Here is a 26,709-nt window from a genome sequence, read left to right as displayed (position 1 = left end):
TTCAAACTGATGTCCAACTCTTTAGTCATTCTCCGAACAAAGCTGTTCAGCCAAAATTTGTCAGGATGAGCAGATTTATTCTACTGGGCCAAAGTTGAGAAGTTAAATCCCTCTTACAGTAAATAGAGTAGCTGCAATTGTATACAATAATTCATAATAGAGTTGCCAGCCTTCTACTCTCAGTGTATGTGATTGGCAGTATTCTACAGTTGACTGCTGTGGTCAAATCTAAGTGGCTGCTATGCTGTGGTCAGTGGCAAAGAGCCATTATTACCAATAAGATGAGAGCTGAGTTGGATGTCTTTAACACATCTTTGATCATCCAGCGCTAGTTTGAATACAGAGCAGGTAAAATAAGGCAGGTATTTGTTCTTATTTGTAAGCTTGGCCAAGTAACGTTATTGGATTCAGGAAGCCTGAGTATGTTTTAGATTGATCGCATTAAAATGTCAGTCTTTTCAAATGTATTTACAATACACACACTACTAGTGAAAGTACAGTAGGCTAAATATCTGATCTGAGCTCATTGATGTCATAGATTTTTTTGTTTGTGTAATTGTAATTGTGGAGATTGAGGCTACCATTTCAACACGATAGATCATGTGAGCATGAGGACAAACTGAAGAGCATGAATAGATGAGATGTACTGTAGTTAGCCTTGGCTTGAAAGGCCAACATCCAGCCATATCGCAATGACTTGAAAAGAATGGTTGGTGAAAAGAGCGGTTAGGTGTTAGGTGTTAATGAAGTCAGGATGAGAGTCAGAGAGAGAGCAGTGGAGAGTGGGCAGCAGAGACATCCCAGTCAAGCGGAAGGAAGGTCAGACAGACAGACAGACAGACAGACAGACACACGGTGGGGGCTCTGGCCTATGCCAGTTTTTGTGTTGCTGTAGCCCCATCCTTGGTATATAGAGCTTAGGGCCTGGCCCGTATCCACAAAGCATCTCAGAGTAGGAGGGCTGATCTAGGATCTGTCCATACAATCATATTAATTTTGATCTAAAAGACAAAACTGATCCTAGATCAGCACTCCTACTCTGAGACACTTTGTGGAAACAGGCCCAGGAACTGAGGGGCTGATATAGGGACACAGAGAAAAAGAGGATCTGCCCCTCTAACACAGTCATATGTTTCCAGAGCATTTGATCCATTAGGAGCAGTGTCATCATCTTCCGTTCAGTCTGTGGTCCTTTCTGTGGGTAGGTGGTAGCACTTGTTGGGTTAAACACTGCAATGTGGCAGCAATTTTGGTTTCTGCTGAATTCCGGAACATTAGAGAGGTCTGAGTTTTTTTTGAAGGTACATTTCATGGCCAATTTCTAAGCAGGAATCACCTTTGGTTTGGTTGTTTATGAAAACATCTCCTAATGAGACAGTGAGTCTACATTACAGTGAAATATTTAATTCACTTCTATGTAAGCAATTTACTCCAGAGAAATCACTCATTATATGGTTTCCAAATGGTCTTTCTTTATCATCCGTTTGATGAATTGCTGTTTTGCACGTTTAAAATGTAATTTAGTGAGCATGATTTTTAATGCAATGGTATCACCCACAATTCTGCCAATCCAGGATTTTGCTATATTCATTTATTGGAGTCAATTACCTTACCTTATTGAATATTACCTTACCAGTATATGAATATCATTCTGAAACCCTTGGTTGAAAATACAATCCAAGATGCCATTGGTTTAAACAAATGTGGTGTCTGTCTTGACCGATGCATCTGGCCTCATTAAAATTTTGCCCATGTTTAACACGGAACCCAAACCGGCTGCGAGCGTGTGCCATCGTGCATACATTTATTTTGTCCCCGCACCAAACGCGATCATGACACGCAGGTTAAAATATCAAAACAAACTCTGAACCAATGACATTAATTTGGAGACAGGTCGAAAAGCATGAAACATGTATGGCAATTTAGCTAGCTAGCTTGCACATGCTAGCTAATTTGTCCTATTTAGCTAGCCTGCTGTTGCTAGCTAATTTGTCCTGGGATATAAACATTGAGTTGTTATTTTACCTGAAATGCACAAGGTCCTCTACTCCGACAATTAATCCACACATAAAACAGTAACCAAATCATTTCTAGTCATCTCTCCTCCTTCCAGGCTTTTTCATCTTTGAACTTATATGGTGATTGGCATCTAAACTTTCATAGTATTACCATGACGACCGGCAAAACAGTTCGTCTTTCAATCACCCACGTGGGTATAACCAATGAGGAGATGACACGTGGGTACCTGCTTCTATAAACCAATGAGGAAATGGGAGAGGCAGGACTTGCAGCGCGATCTGCCTCAGAAATAGGAATGACTTCTATTTTAGCCCTTGGCAACGCAGACGCACATTGGCGCGTGCGAGCAGTGTGGGTGCAATAATTGAATAACATGGATTTCTACATTTATTTTGCAACGCTCGCGCATGCGACGTGTCCGGTCTGGTCAGCATGTTAGACTTTAAAACCACAGGCTTTAATTGGTCTTTGGATTAATAGGATTCAAATTCTACCTCTACAACCACCCCCATGACAACCCCAGTCATATGATTTCTCAAATATGAAGTGAAAGAGAGGTTGTTTCTGGACATGCCTTTCAATCATGCAGACATAGTCCTATAGCATGGTCATTTGACTACTTTTTCAAAGCCTTGGACGATGTCAAGAAATGTCTCAATTTTCCTCAATAGAATGTTATATGTGTCGAGTGAATGAATGATCACATGACAGTGAATGGGAGTTCATGCTAATTTATGATTATATGTCCTTTGCGGGGAGATGATCCGTGCAAAACATCCCTGAAATTGAACTCCATATGAAACGGTTGATCATATTGCTTACTCATTTGAGAGTCACCGTGTCCGGAAAAATAGGATTAAGAAAACATCTGTGGCCCTAAACTTGTCAAAGTAAATTGATGGCATGACTAAAATGTGCAGCTCGATGGTTTTAAATCATCATTCTTTATCGTCTCGATTCATCAACATGACACTATTTCAGTCATCCATTAAAGTCAAAATGTCTGCCTATATGCCAATTTGGTGTATCTTCAAGTTCTCATGATGCCAGATGGTGAAAGGGAGTGTTGTCATCTCAAGTAGAAGTCTCGCTGTCTTGACTCAGCCTTACATCCCACTTGTTCATGTCACATCGTATAATTGGAGGGGTATAGTTGTATATTTGAACAGTGTATCTGAATATGGTCGTTATAAAGCACTCTGACTACTTTATAGCTTCCTCACTAATCCTGGTTGACCATGGCCTTTAGGGAACCAGTTAAGGTTTCACTGTAGTTCCACTCCTGTATTGCTGCCAACAACAACCTCAGAGAAGAGAAAGTATGGCTCACCTCCTCAGAGCCAAACCCAATGTACTGTCATCCCAGAGCTTCATGTTAACCAGACTGCTTGAACCTGGCAGAAGAGACGTGCTGCTCTCTTTATGTGGGATTTAAGTTACTCAACAATACCTCTCTCCGTTCCAGGGTTGGCTATAATTTCAACAAAACAGTGAATCCTAAATTAAATATATTGTTATGCACTTTCTTTAATCTGTGTGCTGTGTGTGTCTTTAGGAATGTTGATATATCTCAGAATATTGAAGCACATTGAATGATAACCCCATGTCACTTTGAAACTAATGTTACATTTCGTATCATTTCAGGTATGCTGCCCTGCACAATGGAAACCACATTGAACAGGAAAAGCAGTCGTTGCAAAGAGAGGACACAGAGTCGCAGGAGTCCTGCTTCTGACAACCACAGACAGACAGACAGACAGACAGTCACTTCCCCATGTAGGCTGAGACAGGGACTGGGTCAGAACCAGCCCTAGAGGGGTCATTCTAAAACAGCCTCTCCAACTGAGAGACATCCAACTCAACAACATCTCCGGACTTCATTCTTAGTAGCAGGATTTGATTATGGACTGTGGAACACTAAAAGGTGAATAATGTTGCCAAAGCTATTTGATATGAACTTGGTTTTAAGATATGTCCTTCCATATTTCCTTTTCTTAGAAAAGGAAGGAAAACACTCCAAATCTCTCTGATCCACTATAGCTCCGTTAGAAGACGAATGTTCCAGTAAGGCTTAGTGTCACTTAGAATGAAGCATTAACTTGAAATGTTGTAATTTAAAAAATGTAAAGGTCTCTTGTCTCTCCCTGTCATTGGTGCCCTGTACTCAATCACTAGCAGCCTACATCATCTGATTTATCTTGATGTTCTGCACAATCTTCAAAAGCCGAAAGGGATAGAAAGTAATTGAACACACCTACGGTAAAGTATGAAGTAATTCAGCTCTTGACCGACTCTTGATGAGTATTATTAGCTGCTAAAATATATAAAGGATCCATCCCTTCCCTGTCATGACTCATCTCTCAGATGTCTACAAGGAAGGACCATGCAATAAGATGGACATGTTTCGATGAAAGCTTTTAAAAGGTTATGGTTGCTGGAGTCATTTAATCTTGGTCACAGTATTTTACCTCCTACTGCTGCTGTGTGGTAGTCTACTACCGTACTCTGTACAGTACGTGTGTGCATACTTGAGATCATGTCCTATGCTTTTTGAAGTGCCGCTCTCAACATCACGTGTGTTTAGTCCAGTACACAGTAACATCCAATGTCTTATACATGACTAACAGTAGCCTGAAAACATGTGCCAGAATGTACTCACATTTTCATTCATTTTATATTCATCAGCAATCAAAGGTATCCTTGAAATGTATACACAGCACTTCAGCCAATTTTTACTTGCACCTGAAATGTAAACATTGGCTTTTTCACTTAGGTTATTTTCCTGTGCAATTTCAGAGCAAACCAATCCACTTGCTGAGTCCTTCAGTAGGCTACCAATGAGGTCTAGCTCATGTAAGGTATTCGCCACCAAAGCCAGCATTTAATTTTCTATGAGTCATCAAATAGAGGACCAGTGGTACACTTAATTATATGTTCTGTCCAAAGCACTGGGAATATTTACTTTCAGTAAGCAATGTAAAGAGATCAACCAACAGGATGAAGAGATTACCAACTGTATTTTCCCCCACACATCCATTCTGTTAAACACACATTCAATTTAAACTAAATGACCCTGTTGGTTGAACTTCCTGATGAAATGTCCAACCTTTGTAGATATCTGCTTTTGATGGGCTAACAGTACGGTCCTCATGTTTCTGTAATGCAGAGAATGTAGATGACCATTCAGATGTCTCAGAGTGGGGTGTTGACGGCAGGGTCAAGTGTGTTACACAGTGTCCAGAAGCATTAAGCCATTAATCATGACATTCATACCGTCTTCCTCCTTAGAAAACTGAAACTTCAGTAACACACTCCTTCATCCTGTCCTTGGATTCAAACTTTCCCCTGGAGATTCATGAGAAGTAATAATAACGTTGAGTTTTATTTTAGGAATATTTATACTTTTCAGGGGAAGGTTTTTAGTGGCATTGACAGTTCTGCTATTCCAGAGGGTCTTGGTCGATACAAATGTTCTTGTTTTTTCCTGCAGTAACTGACAGCTAAATGTATTTAGAATATATAGGCAGAGCATTTACAGTGCTATACCCTCCCACTACAGACATCAAACTAATGTGTTTTTTGTTCGTTTTTTTATTCTCCTTTTAAAAAACGATATCTTTCACTGTGACCTCTTCCTTAATTGAAGCACTAGCACTTTTGTAAAATATAGATGATAATGTAAAAAGATTATTCCATAGTCTTCTCATCAGTTGATTGTCCGAGACCAACATGATGTAAACCATGAATAGGTATTTTGATCACTTAAGTTATTAACTTTCCTTTTCATTCATCCTGAGGATTTAATTTAATTTTTTATTTTATTTTTGGTAATACATTCAGAAAATTGTGTTATGTCATTTAAAAAAAATGATGAATATAAAAGTAACTACAATGTGTATAATCCATTCTAATTATATAAACATCTTCTCAAATGATTCCTTTTGTGAGTAAGACTGTGCACTTTGTACTAACAATGCAACATAATGTTTGTCCGTGAACTATCTTAACCATTTGTATATTTTATTTTGTGTTTGTGTTTTTTAGGAAGTGAATTCAGCCAATGAAGCAGATTATGCATTGTTCTGTCAGCATAATGAAGGCTTCTGTTTCTGAGATTTTAAAGTTTAAATAGTGATGTATTTTTCTGCAAAGAGTGTAAAATGAGTCTGTCTGTTCAGTGGGCAATTATAATGACTTTATATTCTCCATTCCAGTAGCTCTGCTGGCCTATCCTTCCAGCACAGTATAATGGTAAAGGCTGAACATGTATGCTACCATATACTATGACTGATGCAGTCTCATACAGCTGTTGATTGAGCTTTCCTTTGTTCAGGATGTTTATAAACCTTGTTCATCACAACATTCTATTGCCAGTTTTCAGTGGACGTGGCCACCATAATAATTTCAGCCAAACAAAAAAGTGTGTCCCATCATGTTTTGTTTGTGATAATAGGTACAGGATTCTGCATACGCACTCCCCTGGGCCTAGCGGTTACCATGACACCTGGAATATAAAGCTCTGTGATTGACATGGTACATTATGTGTTGGTGGTTGAAAGTCCAGAATTAGAATACTGCCTGTAGAGATTTAAAAAGGACAACCTCCTGTGGTAATAACACACCTTTCATGTTTACTATAGTACTTTACATGCAAGAGGTAGATTTGAAAGGAGAACCATAAAATAGCGCATATTTGACAGCTGATAATGGTAAGTATGGTAATTCATTGTATCTTCTGCTTTGTCCAGTAGGAGCTCCTTTTTATCCTTTGTGGATAACATACACATACGTAAAAGGTTAAAGTGGTGATATATTCAATGATTCATCTGTTCATTAGTGATCAGAACCACAGGCATCTTCTTGTCCCTGTGGTGTATTCTAACACCCCCTGACTCTGCATACTCAGGACATCTGAAGCCCCATTTATACCTGCAGCTAACATGCATCCTTCATCCTGATCTTGTCCTGATCTTGTCCGTTTACACTTACAAGATCTGATCAAAGTCTTTGAATCGTACACACCTGTCTGGAAATGTGGGTACAATCAGAATGTGGACATGATCCGGACACAGGACGCATGTTCACACCTATAAATGGGTCTTGAGAGAGGCTGAGCTTTGAGGTCAGTTGTCAAGAGGCGAAAGGCAAGGGACTGCACCTCACATAGAGAGCTACAATGTAATAGGCAAATCAAGTCAATCATACATAACTCATCTGGGGAGATATTGGACAATGAGGAAGAAAAATGAAATATGCAGTTTCAACAAACCATTTTTGTTAAGCCAATTTAAAACATACACAAATGTTGGTACTTTTAAATCTCAACAAACCATTGCCTTTTAAAAGTTGATCTAGATGCAACAACGTCATAGAAAGAGTTGTATCTCAAAGCCATACATTCCCGGTTTGGACATTTTGGTTCAATCCTTTTTCTGTTTTTGTCATGTTGTCACCATGTCTTCACACCAGGAACCCCCCAACCTTCCAGTCTCACTCTTAGGGTGCTGCCTCTGAAAGCTGCCCTGAAGGCAGAGCAAGCTCACAGCATGAATGTGCTCAACAGTAAATCTCCCAAAAAGGTTGTCGAAGAATAAACTTTTGTAATAACACTCAGTATTTATTTTGATGGAAGAAAGATGGGTCACTATTTTCATGTCAGGGAGCTATAACGTGTATGACTTTTTCTGTTGCTATGTGACAGCTTTAATAAATGATAATGAATGATAATTGAAGACGGAGAGATGTTACTAATCCCTGGCTTCAGGTTTCCTTTTGGTGTCACCTGGCTCTGATAGAGAGCATGCTAGTAATTTACATTACAGATAATAATGTCCTTCAAGCACTCCATAAACAATTACTGTTAGCTCCAAATGCTAAGCATTCAAAGTCTCTCCCTCTCTTTCCACAGTCTCAGTGAGGGAGGGATTGGAGTGTTCATTGGCTGCCTGGCTTGTTATATAATAGTGAATAGAGCAGGTAACATAGGTTGGGACCTTTTGCCCTTTTACCATAAGCAATGGCACTCAGTTCCAGTCCCTGGGGCACAGTTAGAATACAGTCTATTGATTCAGAAAGCCAGACCTCATTTCTCCTTCAGCCAATACAAGATAAATAGAATGCGTCACTTCCAACCTCTCAGTACACTGGGAATGCATCTGACTGAGAGTCCTTAGAATAAGCATACCTCATGTACCAGGTAAAATCAAACTTACGTGTGTTCCTCTTATCATGTTCTACATTGGAGTCCCATGGGTCAATAATTATGTTAGTCATGTTAGCATAACGTCACATTAATGTCTCCTTAGGTGTACAGTAATGTTAATGCTAACCCTATCACACACATAGGTCCTCAAACATGTAGGTTCTTGTACAAGCTGGGTTGCTGCTGTCATTCTGGTCCCAAAGCTGGTCACCATATGGCTCAGCTTGGTTACCAGCAGACCTTTGACAGACAAGTACCACACATCCTGGTTCCCAGACAGACCTACTGTACGTATGACAGACAGACGTGAGCCTCATCACACGACGGCCTGTTTAAATCAGATGGAAACCCTTACAGAATCACAATGCCTTGCAGCTGTCAAAGCAACAACGTTTTCCATAACTGGTTAAACAGATGGACTTGCCACCTTGGGGTTTTGTCTCCCCATTCTGGACTACAGTAGGCTATGTGCCTGACACACAAAGTAGTCTCCTTCTTTCTCGTCTGCTTCTTTGCTTTAAAATTAATTTAATGTGTATCCTGACACTCTATGCACAAGCTCACACACACACTCACACACTCACACTAAACTACAGTATGAGGCATCCTGCTGTAGATTAATTTTACAGTGCAATGACAGGTTGGACTATTGCACCACCATAGAAAAAACTGGTTGGCAGCTAGCACAGATATAACTGGTTCCGGGATATACAAAACTTTTCTCAATAAGCAATCACATTGGTAAAGTCATGTGGAGGTTTTTCCTTTCTGAAGCTGATTGGCCTTAGCATGCAGGGACTCATTTCCTGCTTATTGATTTGATCTACTTCCTCTTTATTTCTCATACCTGACATTCCGTCATTTATTTCTCAGTCTATTCAGTGTGAATATAATTTGGAGAGAGTTGTTCACTACTCAAACACTTGTTTTGAGATAAACTTCAGTTTAAATGTAAACAGTTATCTATTGATTTCCATTACCATGTTGAGGTTAACCGACATTGATGATACAAGCTTCATCAAGTATTTTCTACAAAATCGTTGAGCCAGTAGAACTTCAGCTCTAATTCCTGTGGCGTTCACAGTTTGGCCTGATTACAAAGAGAATTCTTGGTCCCTAACAGTTATCAAGCACCATGCGGAAGCCAACCGTATAATTATTGTGTGGAAACTGAACAATGTCTCTCCCTGATTGTCTCGTGGAGGAGTTTCAGAGCCCATTCATCATTCCCTCCTTCCCTGTGAGGATCAGGCCATGTTTCATTTAAAAAGAGAGTAGAAAAAGCAGCATTTTAACAAGCGAAAATGTCAGAGTACTAATGGACTTTACACTTACTGACGTAGTGAGCCTCTCCTTGGGTTGTCACCAGTTACCACAGCCACAAAGTCTAAACCCCACCTATTTCTAACATTTCTCTTCTTAAAACCTGATTTTAAACCTAACCCTAACCTCAACCCTAACCTTAGCCACACTGCTAACCTTACACCTAACCTTAATCTTGAGGAGAGAGATCGTGACATCGCAATTAAGCTTGCCTAACATGGTAAAAATGCTCCATTCACAGATTTTTTTCCCGGGTCCTATTTCCCTTGGCACTCTCTCATAACTGTCTCAACTTGACCTTTAAACATACATTCTAGATTTTAATGACTTTGTAAGCTTTCTAATAATGCATCTAACCTTTAGAACAGGGATGCGCAACTCCAGTCCTCGGGGGCCAGAGATGTCAGACTATTCCCCCCATCCCTAGCAAACACAGATGATTAAACTAATTACATTCTAAGTCCTTAAGAGTCTAAGCCGGAGGGGGGGAATCTTATGGAATTGTTTTAAGAAGGTCAGACCAAGGATAATTTAGCCATTTGATTTTGAATTGAAGGACACCTTCAGGTAGTAAAATATAACAATTATTAGATTAAACATTGAATTTGGCCTTACTGCTATTAGCCCATAGAAACGCATTGAATAACATATTCATACATGGAAAAACAGCTAGTCAAAAATGTAATAAAAAAGGATGTTTTTTGTGTAGTGTCTGTCCTATATCTGAGAGATAGAAAGATCAAGATTTTTTTTGTTTGACACCTGTTATCCATCTTATTTTAGGCACTAAACTACTTTCATATATACTATACATCCATCATTTTTTTAAACTGGTACCGGGCTACCTTCAGATGAGTCTTGTGAGGCTTGTGGGCACCCTAGAGCAAAACATGTATTGGTTCATGAGAGTCTCACCTTTCCACAGAGGGGTCATATTAGTGTGTAGCCCAAACTGTTCAGGCGCTATAGACAGACGTTGGCAGATCGGTGGTACCGACTTCAGGCATGTCCAATACTGCATCTGGGGGTTATAGAGCAAAATGGAGAACACCATCGTGTTCGTGAGAGTCTCATCTTTCCATAGAGTGGTCATACTATTTCGGATGCTACAGATGTTTTCGTGAGAAGACTGATTTTCAGGATGTCTCTTGGTCTGACAAAGACCTCTGTACTGTAGTTCGGTCGACATTGGCGGATGCTGTGGATTGAGATGCAGCCCATGCAACAAAACAGATCTTCAACAGAGAGATTTCAATGGGGATTTTTTTATTTTGCTGATTAGATTTCTATGTGTGTTAGCTGGGGCTGGGGAAAACGTGTGACACCAATTAGACCCCTGAGAACTGGAGTTGCTCATCTCTGCTTTAGAGGTTCAGAGGATCTCACTCTCTCAGCTCAATTGGATGGAGTTTGGCCCTTATCATTTTACATTTTAGTCATTTAGCAGATGCTCTTATCCAGAGCGACTTACAGTAGAGTGCATACATTTTTATTACGTTTTTACATATTTACATATTCCATTTTTACATACTACATTTTTACATACCTATACTATGGGGCTCTACAGTGTAATCCAGAGATGAGAGCTATGTTCATTTGGAACAGTACACTCGAATGTGAGGAGATGCTCAAGGGGCAGCCAAGTTGAGCTAACCCTTCTCTTCCTCTGGATGGATTATGGCGGATGGTGCCTCTCAGGGATCAAAAGGTGATCGAATGAAGATTTTAGCTGTGTTTAGCTTTGTTTGATGTACTGTTATCATGTTCTGTATTTGTTCTTGGTAGAAATGGGTATGAAGGAGAGCACTGAGATGTGAATGGGAAGCAGTTGTCCAAGAAGTGCTTATTATAACACAACTGAATAAAGATATGTTTTGGCAGGAGCACTGTCTGTGAACCTCCGCCACTCACTTAATGTCTTCATAAAATGTGTCCTTTTGCCTTTAGATTTTGTCTGCCTTGCTTAGTGCACCAACTCTTCTCCTAATACATTTTTTTAAAGGCCAACCTGTCAAAGCAGGGTAATGTTTCAGCATTTCCTTTACAGTTTAAAATGTTTTGTTTAAGATACTAGTTGCCATTCCACTCAAATAAATCACAGGAAAAAAATTGCACCCCTTTTAAAGTAGCTGCAGTGATGGCATACTAAGCCAAATGTATGTTATTTCCTCCACACATTCCATTGATATTTAGAGCGCTGTCTCTCTGCTTGGAATGGGTTTACTAGTAGTGTCCTAAAGTGTCTCCTGCTGATTCCTATCTGTGGAGTGTTTTACGACAGACGCTCCCTCCTTCATTCTCAGCAGCACCTCTGTCCTCTTTTATTAGATGAGCTGTGAGCTGGGGGAGAGGTGAAGAGAGAGGTGCCAGAGTTCCACTGGACTGATGCTGATGATGGGGAGTCATCATCAGCATCACTCTTTCTACAGGCATGGGCCTGTAGAAAGAGTTTCAGAGTATGACTGCTGAAATGGTTGTATGCCATTTCTGCCCCATGCAACATTGCATAAGATCACCTTTTCTACGTGAATTGTTAACAGAAACAGCGTCACTTGTCTTTCTGCTTGAAATTCATCAGCTTACAGGATTTGCTTTTAGATAATAATGAAGAACATTACATGGACAGGGGGAGCCTGATCCTGGATCAGCACTGCTATACTCTAGAGCCCCCAGAACATCTTCAATACAGGGGGGGACTCAGTCGTGCTTCGACCCCTGGTATCATATGACCATACATAAGATATGGTAAAATGTATAGAATTGCAGGAAATGAGCATTAAAAATGCAAAAAAATTGTGTAAAAGGTTTGAACATTTTGGGATTGCATGGGTTGAGAGGTGGGGTTTGTTGCTACGACGATAAATTACAATATCCATCCGGACCTTTTCCACCTGGGAAATCTGTGTGATCGGACCTTCTCAGATAGTAGCTGAGTACCCTGGTCTAGAGTCTGAGATGAGCACTGAGCCATGGAGGGAGATGAAGAACTGACATACCTACTACCATGCTGATGTGGCTCCTCTTAAACAGAACAAACCAGGGCATCTCAGAGTAGGATTGCTGATCTAAGATCAGTTTTGCCATGTTGGTCATATGAATAAGATTACATGGACAGGGGTGAACTGATCCTAGATCTGCCTTCCTACTTTGAGACTGCTCATCCTGACGGAGGCACAACTTTGTTGTTAAGTCTGGTTTTCCATTACTATAACAAGAGTAGTGGAGAGAGAATCACTGATGCCATGGCGTGTAGTAACATCCTGTAGAATCCCAGTCTCTGATGAGGTTCCAGGGGATCAATGTAAGATTCAGATCCATCCTAACTTCAAACTCAGAGCTAATTATATCTTTCCATAGCCTTCAGTCATTTAGGTCATATTCTTTCAGATATCAAGTCATGTATATGCTTTTGCTTCCTCCAGTCTAGACATAAGTGAGTTTTGATTTCATTTTAATGTATTTTTGTTTTTCTGGGACCACACTGTTTGTCAAATAATATGCACAAAGTGAGTGAAGGACTTGTCTGTCTGCGAGGGATATTGAAGAAATCTTTTACTCACCACCTGTTCCATGTCAAACACCCCACAGTGACAGCAGGAAACCACTACCAGGCACAAATCATAAATCACAAAGCCATATTATCCACTTTGACTGGAGAAATGCATAACTTGTAAAATTCCGTCTTGATCTAAGTCCAGGTGTTTTTCATGAAATAAAGCCTTGTTCTACTCCTCTGTCATGATTTATAGAAACCTATATCACTGGATGTGCTGTTGTACCTTTATCCCAAACCAATCTCAACACAATCAACACTGATATCTGAGCTACCTCTGTTTATCAGTGGATTCTACTAAATTGTTTTCAGCAAAGACTCGATTTGCTGGGCTCTGTGTAGTTTGGCACAAGCCAGGAGAACCCACTGTTGTCAGCGCTGGGGCAATTTTGAGTGTGTGTTCCCTTCCCTCAAACCTTGCAGAAACACTTATGGTTAAGTTGGATCACAAATCAAGCCAACTCCCAACTCAATGAAGAATGTGCCTGCTTTCCACATAATCAGGTTTGGTCAAATAGAAGTAGGAGCAAGTTAATTCAACAATGTGTTGGACGGATTTCCTTTTGAGTGGGACATCAAGTGGCTACTGTTGAGCACTTGATGGTAATGGCTTTGCTGGATTTGACAATGGGATTTACAGCCATAGGACAAGCTGAATATTGGCCTACCTTATCATTGATTTACAAAGGCCAATGTCACAGCCATTTCTAGTTTTCATTCATACACACATTGAAAGCAATGTATGACACTTAGAAAACCAACTAGACATTTATAAACCCTTTAAAATGTTTCTAAATGTAGCCACTAAGACATTGAGATTAAATCAAAGCTATGATACACTTTAGGTTGGTAATTAAAACTATAAAAAGTCTATCAGGATATGTATAGACCCCTATGGATAAATTCCTTAATTGTGTATTTCCTTTTTCATTTAAATTGACAGGAGTTTAACAGACGTTTCAAATTTTATTGTCACATGCACCAGTACAGTGAAATGCCTTTCTTGCAAGCTCTAAACCCCACAATGTAGTAGTCAATAGCAATGTAATAAAATCAAATAAAATCTAATTTTATTGGTCACATACACATGGTTAGCAGATGTTAATGCGAGTGTAGCGAAATGCTTGTGCTTCTAGTTCTGACCGTGCAGTAATATCTAACAAGTAATCTTTTCACAACAACTACCTTATACACAGAAGTGTAAAGGAATGAATAAGAATATGTACATATAAATACATGGATGAGCGACGGCAGCGCAGCATAGGCAAGATGCAGTAGATGGTATAGAGTACAGTATATCAATATGAGATGGGTAATGTAGGGTATGTAAACATTATATAAAGTGGCATTGTTTAAAGTGACTAGTGATACATTTTATTATTAAAGTGGCTAGAGATTTGAGTCAGTATGTTGGCAGCAGCCACTCAATGTTAGTGATGGCTGTTTAACAGTTTGATGGCCTCAGTCCCAGCTTTGATGCATCTGTACTGACCTCGCCTTCTGGATGATAGCGGGTTGAACAGGCAGTGGCTCGGGTGGTTGTTGTCCTTGATGATCTTTTTGGCCTTCCTGTGATATCGGGTGGTGTAGGTGTCCTGGAGGGCAGGTAGTTTGCCCCCAGTGATGCGTTGTGCACTACCCTCTGGAGAGCCTTACGGTTGTGGGCGGAGCAGTTGCCATACCAGGCAGTGATACAGCCCGACAGGATGCTCTCGATTGTGCATCTGTAAAGGTTTGTGAGTGTTTTCGGTGACAAGCCAAATTTCTTCAGCCTCCTGAGGTTGAAGAGGCACTGTTGCACCTTCTTCACCACGCTGTCTGTGTGGGTGGACCATTTCAGTTTGTCCGTGATGTGTACGCCGAGGAACTTAAAACTTTCCACCTTCTCCACTACTGTCCATTCGATGTGGATAGGGGGGTGCTCCCTCTGCTGTTTCCTGAAGTCCACAATCATCTCCTTTGTTTTATTGACGTTGAGTGTGAAGTTATTTTCCTGACACCACACTCCGAGGGCCCTCACCTCCTCCCTGTAGGCCGTCTTGTCATTGTTGGTAATCAAGCCTACCACTGTAGTGTCGTCTGCAAACTTGATGATTGAGTTCGAGGCGTGCATGGCCACACAGTCATGAGTGAACAGGGAGTACAGGAGAGGGCTGAGAATGCACCCTTGTGGGGCCCCAGTGTTGAGGATCAGGGTGCAGATGCTGTTTCCTACCATCACCACCTGTGGGCGGCCCATCAGAAAGTCCAGGACCCAGTTCCACAGGGCGGGGTCGAGACCCAGAGTCTCGAGCTTAATGACGAGTTTGGAGGGGGTACTATGGTGTTAAATGCTGAGCTGTAATCGATGAACAGCATTCTTACATAGGTATTCCTCTTGTCCAGATGGGTTAGGGCAGTGTGCAGTGGGATTGCGATTGCGTCGTCTGTGGACCTATTGGGTCGGTAAGCAAATTGGAGTGGGTCTAGGGTGTCAGGTAGGGTGGAAATGATATGGTCCTTGACTAGTCTCTCAAAGCACTTCATGATGACGGAAGTGAGTGCTACGGGGCGATAGTCATTTAGCTCAGTTACCTTAGCTTTCTTGGGATAGGAACAATGGTGACCCTCTTGAAGCATGTGGGAACAGCAGACTGGGATAGGGATTGATTGAATATGTCCGTAATCACACCAGCCAGCTGGTCTGCGCATGCTCTGAGGACACGGCTAGGGATGCCATCTGGGCCGGCAGCCTTGCGAGGTTTAACACGTTTAAATGTTTTACTCACGTTGGCTGTGGTGAAGGAGATCCCACAGGTTTTGGTAACAGGCCATGTCAGTGGCACTGTATTGTCCTCAAAGTGACCAAAGATGTTGTTTAATTTTTCTGGGAGCAAGACGTTGGTGTCCGCGACGGGGCTGGTTTTCTTTTTGTAATCCGTGGTTGACTGTAGACCCTGCCACATACGTCTTGTGTCTGATCCATTGAATTGCAACTCTACTTTGTCTCTATACTGATGCTTAGTTGTTTGATTGCCTTGCGGAGGGAATAGCTACACTGTTTGTGTTCGGTCATGTTTCCGTTCGCCTTGCCATGATTAAAAGCAGTGGTTTGTGCTTTCAGTTTTGCGCGAATGCTGCCATCAATCCATGGTTTCTGGTTGGGGAAGGTTTTAATAGTCACCGTGGGCACAACATCACCGATGCACTTGCTAATAAACTCACTCACCGAATCAGTGTATACATCAATGTTGTTGTCTGAGGCTATCCGGAACATATCCCAGTCCATGTGATCGAAGCAATCTTGAAGCGTGGAATCAGATTGGTCGGACCAGCATTGAACAGACCTGAGCACGGGTGTTTCCTGTTTTTGTTTCTGTCTATAGGCTGGGAGCAACAAAATGGAGTTGTGGTCATATTTGCTTAAAGGAGGGTGAGGGAGGGCTTTGTATGGGTCGCGGAAGTTAGAGTAGCAATGATCCAGAATGCTGCCAGGCCAGGTCCCGCATTCGACATGCTGATAATATTTAGGGAGCCTTGTTTTCATATTAGCTTTGTTAAAATCCCCAGCTACAATAAATGCAGCCTCGGGATATGTGGTTTCCAGTTTACATAAATTCCAATGAAGTTCTTTCAGGGCTGTCAAGGTGTCTGCTTGGGGGGGATTTCCACTGCTGTGATTAGAATCAAAAATAATTATCTTGGTAGATAATGCGGTCGGCATTTGATTGTAAGGATTTCTAGGTCAGGTGAACAAAAGGACTTGAGTTCATGTATGTTGTTATGATCACACCACGACTCGTTAATCATAAGGCATACACCCCCCCTTTTTCTTACCAGAGAGATGTTTGTTTCTGTCGGCGCGATGCGTGAAGAAACCGGGTGGCTGTACCGACTCTGATAACGTATCCCAAGTAAGCCATTTTTCCGGGAAACAGAATGTTCAAATCTCTGTTGTCTCTCTTGATGGCAACCTCTGCTTGAATTTCGTCTACCTTGTTGTCAAGAGATTAGACACTGGCGAGTACATTTACATTTTACATTTAAGTCATTTAGCAGACGCTCTTATCCAGAGTATACTCGGGAGCGGTGAGTGATGTGCCCGTCTACGGAGCCTGACCAGAAGACCGCTCCGTCTGCCCCTTCTGCGGCGCCATTGTTTTGGGTCGCCTACTGGGATCCGATCCATTGTCCTGGGTGGTGGTCCAAACAGAGGGTCCGCTTCTGGAAAGTCCTATTCATGGTCGTAATGTTGGTAAATTGACGTTGCTCTTATATCCAATAGTTCTTCCCGGCTGTATGTAATAAGACTTAAGATTTCCTGGGGTAATAGTGTAAGAAAAAATATTTAAAAAACAAATACTGCATAGTTTCCTAAGAACGCGAAGCAAGGAGACCATCTCATGTGGGGGCCATGTTGATACTAGAAATAACAAGGTAGAACAAAAACACATGAGAAATAAAAATAAGAACACAATCAAGTAAGTAAGCATACAATATTTAAGGTCAGTTCCAGTACCATATTTACAATGTGCAGGGAAACTGGATGGATAGAGGTAGATTTGTAAAAGGGTAAGGTGACTAGGCATCAGGATATATGATAAATAGAGTAGCAGCAGCGAATATAATGATTGTATGTGAGTGTGAGTGTATGTGTGTAGAGTCAGTGTAAATGTATGTGCATGTTATGTGTGTGTGAGCAAATGATGGTGTGAGTGTTTGTCTGTGTGTTGGAGTATCAGTGTGCATAGTGTGTAAAGCCCACAGAGTGCAAATATAAGAATCAAATACAAAGGTCCACTCAGATAGTCCGTGTAGCCATTTTGTTAGCTATTTGATTAGCTATTTAGCAGTCTTATGGCATAGGGATAGAAGCTGTTAAGAAGCCTCTTGGTGTCTTGATGCACAGATAGCAGAGAGAATAGTTTATTGCTTGGGTGGTTGGAGTCTTTAACGATTTCCTGGGTCTTCCTTTCACACCGCCTGATACAGAGGTCCTGGACGGCAGGGAGCTGGGCCCCAATGATGTACTGGGCTGTCCGCACCACCCTCTGTAGCGCCATGCAATCAAAGGTGGTGCTATTGCCATACCAAGCAGTGATGCAGCCAGTCATGATGCTCTCAGCTGTATAACCTTTTGAAGATTTGAGGGCCCATGCCAAACTTTCAACTAGCATATATTTTGATGATAAATGACCATGGCAGACATAAGCATAAGAGACAATGTGCTTGTGCTGCAGAACATGTCAAGTATATATACCAAATCAGTTTAATGCAAGTCTGACTCACCACTCAGTGTGTATGTACTAGCCTACAGTTAGTCGTCAGCTTTACAACCCTGTGATGGTCCTCCTTGGTGCTAGACCTTTCTTTTGATCATAGAGATGTAGGACTATATATGTAGGTACATGTAGGTCTATATATGTAGAGATATGTAGGTACATGTAGATCTATATATGTAGAGATATGTAGGTATATGTAGGTCTATATATGTAGAGATATGCAGGTACTGTCACGGGTGTCGTAGGGATTGGACCAAAACGCAGCGGGAACATGTAAACTCATCTTCTTATTTTATTAAAGAAGGAAAACAAAAGAAACACGTATACAAAAACAACAATCGACACTAAACAGTCCCGTCAGGTGCACGAACACAAAACAGGAAACAACTACCCACAAATCCCATAGAAAAAACACCCCTCTTGTGGCCGGACACTCTGGACGGGGCACTGTTGCCGGACACTCTGGACCGGGGCACTGTTGCCGGACACTCTGGACCGGGGCACTGTTGCCGGACACTCTGGACCGGGGCACTGTTGCCGGACACTCTGGACCGGGGCACTGTTGCCGGACACTCTGGACCGGGGCACTGTTGCCGGACACTCTGGACCGGGGCACTGTTTGCCGGAAGCTCTGGACGGGGACTGCGCACTGAAGGCCTGATGCGTGTGGCTGGCTTAGGAGGCGCCAGACTAGGGACACGCACCACAGGGCTAGTGCGAGGAGCAGGAGTAGGACGAGCTGGACTGGGCTGATGCACTGGAGGCCTTGTGCGTGGGGCTGGTACTGGAGGTACCAGACTGGAGACATGCACCCCAAGGCTAGTGCGAGGAGCGGGAACAGGACGTACTAGACTGGGCTGACGCACTGGAGGCCTGGTGCGTGGTACTGGCTTTGGAGGCGTCACACGAGAGACACGCACCTCAGGGCTAGTGCGAAGAGCAGGAACTGGATACACCGGGCCATGAGTAGGCACTGGAGGTCTGGAGCGCACCTCCTGCACAACCCGTCCTGGCTGGATGGTAATAGTAGCCCTGCACGAGCGGAGTGCTGGCACAGGGCGAACTGGGCTGTGCAGAGGCCTGATGGCTGCCGTGCGTAGAGCAGGCGTAGGGTAGCCTGGGCCTAGGAGGCGCACTGGTGGCCAGATGTGCTGCGCAGGCATCCTACTTCCAGGCTGGATGCCCACTCTAGCACGGCACTTGCGAAGGGCTGGGATCGCTCACACCGGACTGTGCGTGCGCATGGGCGAGATCGTGCGCACTTCCGCATACACCGGCGCTCTCCACTCCACTCGCTCCCCATAATAAGCACGGGGAATTGGCTTAGGGCTCACCCTTGGCCCAGCCAAACTACCAGTGTGCCCCCCCAAACATTTTTCTTGGGGGTACCTCTCAGGCTTCCTTGCTAGCCTTCTCCTGCTAGTATCTGCTCCCAAGTCCAAAACTCCTTATAGCTCTGCTGCTGCTCCTTCCTCCGCTGCTTGGTCCATTGGTGGTGGGTAGTTCTGTCACGGGTGTCGTAGGGATTGGACCAAAACGCAGCGGGAACTTGTAAACTCATCTTCTTATTTTATTAAAGAAGGAAAACAAAAGAAACACGTATACAAAAACAACAATCGACACTAAAACAGTCCCGTCAGGTGCACGAACACAAAACAGGAAACAATTACCCACAAATCCCATAGAAAAAACACCCCTCTTAAATAGGACCTTCAATTAGAAGCAACGAGGAGCAGCTGCTTCCAATTGAAGGTCAACCCAATAAACACCACATAGAAGTAGACATACTAGAAAAAACAAACCCCCCCTGCCACGCCCTGACCAAACTACAATAACAAACAACCTCTTTTACTGGTCAGGACGTGAGAGGCACAGTACATGTAGGTCGATATATGTTGAGATACTGTATGTAGATACAATACATATAGGTCTACATATGTATGTAGAGACATGTAGGTACAGTACACGTAGGTCTATATATGTAGAGATAAGTAGGGACCTGTAGGTCTATATATGTAAAGATAAGTAGGGACCTGTAGGTCTATATATGTAGAGATATGTCGGTACAGCACATGTAGGTCTATATATGTAGAGATAAGTTGGTACATGTAGGTCTGTAAATGTAGAGATATGTAGGTACATGTAGGACTACATACATTATGTAAAGATATGTGGGTACGTATAGGTCTATGCATATGTAGAGGTTTGTAGGTACATGTAGGCCTACAGTATACAGTTGAAGTCGGAAGTTTACATACACTTAGGTTGGAGTCATTAAAACTCGTTTTTCAACCACTCCACAAATTTCTTGTTAACAAACTATAGTTTTGGCAAGTCCGTTAGGACATCTACTTTGTGCATGACACAAGTATTTTTTCCAACAATTGTTAAGTTTCTTCAAATGCAGTCGCAAAAACCATCAAGCACTGTGACGAAACTGGCTCTCATGAGGTCCGTCACAGGAAAGGAAGACCCAGAGTTACCTCTGCTGCAGATTATAAGTTCATTAGAGTTTCCAGTCTCAGAAATTGCAGCCCAAATAAATGCTTCACAGAGTTCAAGTAACAGACACATCTCAACATCAACTGTTCAGAGGAGATTGCGTGAATCAGGCTTACTTTGATTTACTTAGAATTCAAGGCACACTTAACCAGCATGGCTACCACAGCATTCTGCAGCGATACACCATCCCATCTGGTTTGCGCTTAATGAGACTATCATTTGTTTTTCAAATGGACAATGACCCAACACACTTCCAGGTGGTGTAAGGGCTGTTTGACCAAGAAGGAGAGTGATGGAGTGCTGTATCAGATAACCTGGCCTCCACAAGCACCTGACCTCAACCCAATTGAGATGGTTTGGGATGAGTTGGACCTCAGACTGAAGGAAAAGCTGCCAACAAGTGCTCAGCATATGTGGGAACTCCGTCAAGACTGTTGGAAAAGCATTCAAAGGTGAAGATGGCTGAGAGAATGCCAAGAGTGTACAAAGCTGTCATCAAGGCAAAGGGTTCCTAATTTGAAGAATCAAAATGATTCCATATGTGTTATGTCATAGTTTTGATGTCCTCACTATTATTCTACAATGTAAAAAATAAAGAAAAACACTTGAATGAGTAGGTGTGTCCAAACTTTTGACTGGTACTGTATGTAGAGATTTGTAGGTACATGTAGGTCTATATATGTAGAGATATGTAGGTACATGTAAGCCAATATACTGTATGTACCGGCACATAACTATAGATTATTAAACTTTTGCAATGTGAACTCCCTTCACTTCTTTCCAAATGCAGAATACTAACTTGACAACATGATAGTTTTCTCATGAAGAACATGAAATCTCAATTTGCCCCCACCTAGGCCAAAGGAATCATGAAAGGATATTTGATGTTTAAAGATGAAACTGCTGTCTGAAAAATGTGGACTTCTAACAAATTGCAGTAATTCCTTTACCCCATAGCCCTACATAAAAGAGGTGATGGTGTTGTTTAATTGAATTACCATTAGAGGGTCGGGTGGCTGAGGGTTGGGTGCTGTAATTGTGTCTATAGCAGAGGAAGCCAGAAGGAAAATAAATTGTTAATCGCTTGATTTAATTAGTATGACTACTGGGAACAAATTAGAATTAAGCAATAACGCCTGCTGAGGTGTGATACGGCTAAGGGCTGTTCTTAACCAAGACGCAACGCGGATTGCCCGGATACAGTTTTAGCCGTGTTATACTGGCCATAATTCACAAACCCCCCGAAGTGCCTTATTGCTATTATAAACTGGTTACCAATGTAATTATAAGAGTAAAAATAAATGTTTTGTCATGCCCATGGAATACGGTCTGATATACCACGGCTTTGAGACAATCAGCCTTCAGGGCTCGAACCACCCAGTTTATAATTAAGCAATAAGGCACGAGGTGGTGTGGTATATGGCCAATATACCACGAGTAAGGGCGGCTCTTATGCATGATGCATCGCGGAGTGCCTGGACACAGCCCTTAGCCGTGGTATATTGGCCATATACCACAAACCCCAGAGGTACCTTATTACTATTATAAACTGCAGTAAAAACAAAGCAGTAAAAACAAATAGGGTATAATCTATTTTTCCTCTTACTATCATGAAGTAATCTAGTGACACCGTCTAGTGGAGAAAACAAGTATGCTTCCAAAGTGGTATATATGGATTAGCTGACAACATCACAAAAATTATGTGCAGGCTTCAATGGGGCACTAGATTAGTACGTGAGTTGTTTTGATTCTGAATGGCCAGATAGCTAGCAACAATGACAAGAATCTGCCATGTGGAGAATCGTTTCAGCTAGTTTCATCTTGTTCTTGATACCATGTCTTGCTTTGAGATGTTTTGACTGACTTTATGTCAATGCTAATATGGCTAAAATTCGTTAACTAGCTAACCAACAACTGTAATGATGTATTTGAGAGACAATTGCTCATTGAGCAAATGTCTTTGTTTTCAATATACATTGGAGACTAAATATAGTTTACATGTTGTCAACAATCTAAGCCAACCCTAACCTCTATGAATCCAAGAGCGGAAGACTCCTCTCTTGTCTCTAAAAGTAGGCTCACTTTATGTGAACAGTCCCATCACAAGTCAGACTGTTGAATTAACTTCATTTGAACGTACTTTACCTGTTGTCTGCTGATTTTGTCCTTATGTGCTGTTGAAGGTAATCTGAGAGCAAATATCCTCAGACAAGTGTTATTAACCCGACTTTCAGTACGTTGGTCTGTATGTCGCTTAGTATTTCTGATTTTAACCAAAGAACAGACCAAACCTTGTCCCGTGCAACCAGCTGGCAAATTTCACAAGCACTTCCAGCTGATTGCGAGGGAACACGCTTTGGTCGACAACGTTCAGTTACATTTGGCCAGTTTTGTAGTACTCGAGTCGGGTTTCGAAACCACATATTGAGTATCTCGTGTCGGTAACATTTTTACTCTGTCTTGTCTTGGTGTTCCCGAGACCAGCAGAGTAAAAAACTCATAATCAACTTCCATTTAGTCAGCGCATAAAAGCCTTCGCCAGGCCAAATATATACACTCCTTTCTTGAAACAATATCTTATGGTCTATAGGAAGCTGGGATTTCTACTTAACTCGTAACATTACTGTCCTTTACTGTCATTGAAAAATTGCCTTGACTCTCTGATAGGGAAGAGGTGGGGAAATTGTTGGAAAGTTGGGTGCTTACTATTAGCAAAGGGGAGACAGGGTGAAAGTGTAACAGTCTTTATATCTATTATAGGCATATCTTAGCAGTGGCGAACCTATTGGACCTAGGCGTGTGGCTCAGTTGGTAGAGCATGGTGTTTGCAATACCAGGGTTGTGGGTTTGATTCCCACGGGGGACCAGTACGGAGAAAAAAATTTATGAACTGTATGCATTCACTACTGTAAGTTGCTCTGGATAAGAGTGTCTGCTAAATGACTAAAATGTAAATGTAGGCCTTCAGTGCGTTACAGGTTAGTACAGTGGTGAACCTATTGGATTTAGGCCTTCAGTGTGTGACAAGTTAGTACAATGGTGAACCTATTGGACCTTCCGTGTGTGACAGGTTAGTACAGTGGTGAACCTATTGGACCTAGGCCTTCAGTGTGTGACAGGCTAGTACAGTGGTGTATTGGATCTAGGTCTTCAGTGTGTGACAGGTTAGTACAGTGGTGAACCTATTGGATCTAGGCCTTCAGTGTGTGACAGGTTAGTACAGTGGTGAACCTATTGGACCTTCAGTGTGTGACAGGTTAGTACAGTGGTGAACCTATTGGATCTAGGTCTTCAGTGTGTGACAGGTTAGTACAGTGGTGAACCTATTGGACCTTCAGTGTGTGACAGGTTAGTACAGTGGTGAACCTATTGGACCTAGGCCTTCAGTGTGTGACAGGCTAGTACAGTGGTGAATGTATTGGATCTAGGTCTTCAGTGTGTGACAGGTTAGTACAGTGGCGAACCTATTGGATCTAGGCTTTCAATGTGTGACAGGTTAGTACAATGGTGAACCTATTGGACCTTCAGTGTTTGACAGGTTAGTACAGTGGTGAACCTATTTGACCTAGGCCTTCAGTGTGTGACAGGTTAGTACAGTGGTGAACCTATTGGATCTAGGTCTTCAGTGTGTGACAGGTTAGTACAGCGGTGAACCTATTGGACCTCGGTCTTCAGTGAGTGACAGGTTAGTACAGTGGCAAACCTATTGGACATAGGCCTTCAGTGTGTGACAGGCTAGTACAGTGGTGAATGTATTGGATCTAGGTCTTTAGATGCACTATTGTAAAGTGGTTGTTCCACTGGATATTATAAGGTGAATGCACCAATTTGTAAGTCGCTCTGGATAAGAGCGTCTGCTAAATGACTAAAATGTAAAATGTAAAAAATGTCTTCAGTGTGTGACAGGTTAGTACAGTGGTGAACCTATTGGATCTAGGCCTTCAATGTGTGACAGGTTAGTACAGTGGTGAACCTATTGGACCTTCAGTGTGTGACAGGCTAGTACAGTGGTGAACCTATTGGATCTAGGTCTTCAGTGTGTGACAGGTTAGTACAATGGTGAACCTATTGGATCTAGGCCTTCAGTGTGTGACAGGTTAGTACAGTGGTGAACCTATTGGATCTAGGTCTTCAGTGTGTGACAGGTTAGTACAGTGGTGAACCTATTGGACCTCGGTCTTCAGTGTGTGACAGGTTGGTACAGTGGTGAACCTATTGGACCTAGACCTTCAGTGTGTGACAGGCTCGTGATGCTGAAAGGACAGCAACCGTAATACCAGCACAGCCATTGTTGGTGTAGTGGAGGATAAATGCAGGTACATGCCCTATACCCCTTTTTGTCAGTGGGCATTTCCTATACTCACTTCTTAATCCCTTCTGTTGTGTATCAAAGTAGTGCATTGGAGGTATACGACTTATTAATGATGTTGTACAATAGAGAAATCATGCACAAAGTAGCCTACATACTGTAGCCTATTTCCAGCTGAATATCACCTACAGGCAGCAAGACTGTGCAGCCCTTAACTGTCTGTTTCATTGAGCAGCTCACAGAAGAACCGGTAGGTAGGAAAGACAGTTCAACTGATGATATCTACCAGTAAATGCTAACTAAAGTAACAATGGGTATGCAAACCAGGTGTTGAAAAAGTGTGGTCTTTAGTCTTGGTTAGTAGGCTATTTGTGATGTGTAATTCAGTCATCATGCGTTGTTTGCATGAACATTTCTAAAGGCTTTCCGCAAAAAACCTTCCCAGTTAAATGTTGACTGCAATGTAGGCCTACCTGACAGAATGATATCATGATGATTTGTATCATTTACATTTGACATTTTAGCCATTTCGCAGACACTCTTATCCAGAGCAACTTACAGTAGTGAATGCACACATTTCATACATTTTTTTCTCTGTACTGGTCCCCCGTGGGAATCAAACCCACAACCCTGGCATTGCAAACACCATGCTCTACCAACTGAGCCACACGGGACCTATCAATTGGGAGGGCATTTGTTTTGTTCAATTCAATTAAAGGACAACTACACACTCCACAAATATATTTTGTAGATTTGTCCCAGACCTTAAAAATGGTCTCCTGTTGTGGACTTAGAACATCAAGTTTTGTCGTAAAAAAATTATTTTGAGACTGAAAATCTGAAAAATATGATAGGAAAACAGGATTTTTCACGCAGAGGCTGTCCTTCACACAGGACCCACTTCTCCAGGCATCACTGCACCACTGCATAGGGCTGATGGAAAGACAGCAGTCCATTCACTCTGACATTATAAACCAGTAGGTCCCAATCATAATACAAAAACACAACCATTAGGCTAAGCGTTTCCCAATTGAAATGTACAACTATTACTTACCATTGCAAAAAAAAAATAACGTTTAGCACACAAATAACTGGTGATCTAAAGTTTAAATGCATAACATAAGTTATTTTCAAAGAGATGGCCAACAACAGCATGTGAGCTGCAATAAAAAACACAGTTCCACTCACCAGATGATGATAATTTGAAATGTAACTTCTTGTTGAAAGTTATTCTTTAAAAGGGAGAAGCTAACAAATTAGCAACAACATCCTCTTTGATAACACCCACTGCAGCTGCTGCAAACTAGCCTACAGAAAAATCTAGCTAGACTGTGGGAAAACTACTGCTCACTATTGCAAAGTGACCTGTTGGCCATTACAAGTCAATGTGATTCGCTGATTCCACTGTCACTCAAAAATGTTGCCCTAATACAATTGAATGGCAAATGCCTTCTATCAAGCTTATGATGGCCTAGCCAATGGCTGACTTAGCTAGCCAGATGTATCTCCCCAGAGACCACCAAAGAAAAGTCCTGATTTG

The 26,709-nt window shown here is 41.9% G+C and overlaps 1 protein-coding gene across 2 annotated transcripts in view; it reads left to right on the top strand.

The window, feature by feature from the left end:
* Nucleotides 1-6,381, top strand: part of LOC106611927 (5-hydroxytryptamine receptor 4-like) — a 107,057-nt gene extending 100,676 nt beyond the window's left edge. For both annotated transcript variants that reach the window (XM_014212600.3, XM_014212595.3), the window contains one exon: nt 3,664-6,381. In XM_014212600.3, coding sequence (XP_014068075.1) covers nt 3,664-3,754 — 91 coding nt within the window. In that variant the 3' untranslated portion in view covers nt 3,755-6,381. The remainder of the gene's footprint in view (nt 1-3,663) is intronic.
* The last annotated feature ends 20,328 nt before the right edge of the window (nt 6,382-26,709 follow it).

The sequence above is a fragment of the Salmo salar genome, chromosome 09 (genome assembly GCF_965601325.2).
Source record: "Salmo salar chromosome 09, fSalSal1, whole genome shotgun sequence".
Lineage (NCBI taxonomy): Eukaryota > Metazoa > Chordata > Actinopteri > Salmoniformes > Salmonidae > Salmo > Salmo salar.
This window is presented reverse-complemented; position numbering and strand designations above follow the sequence as displayed.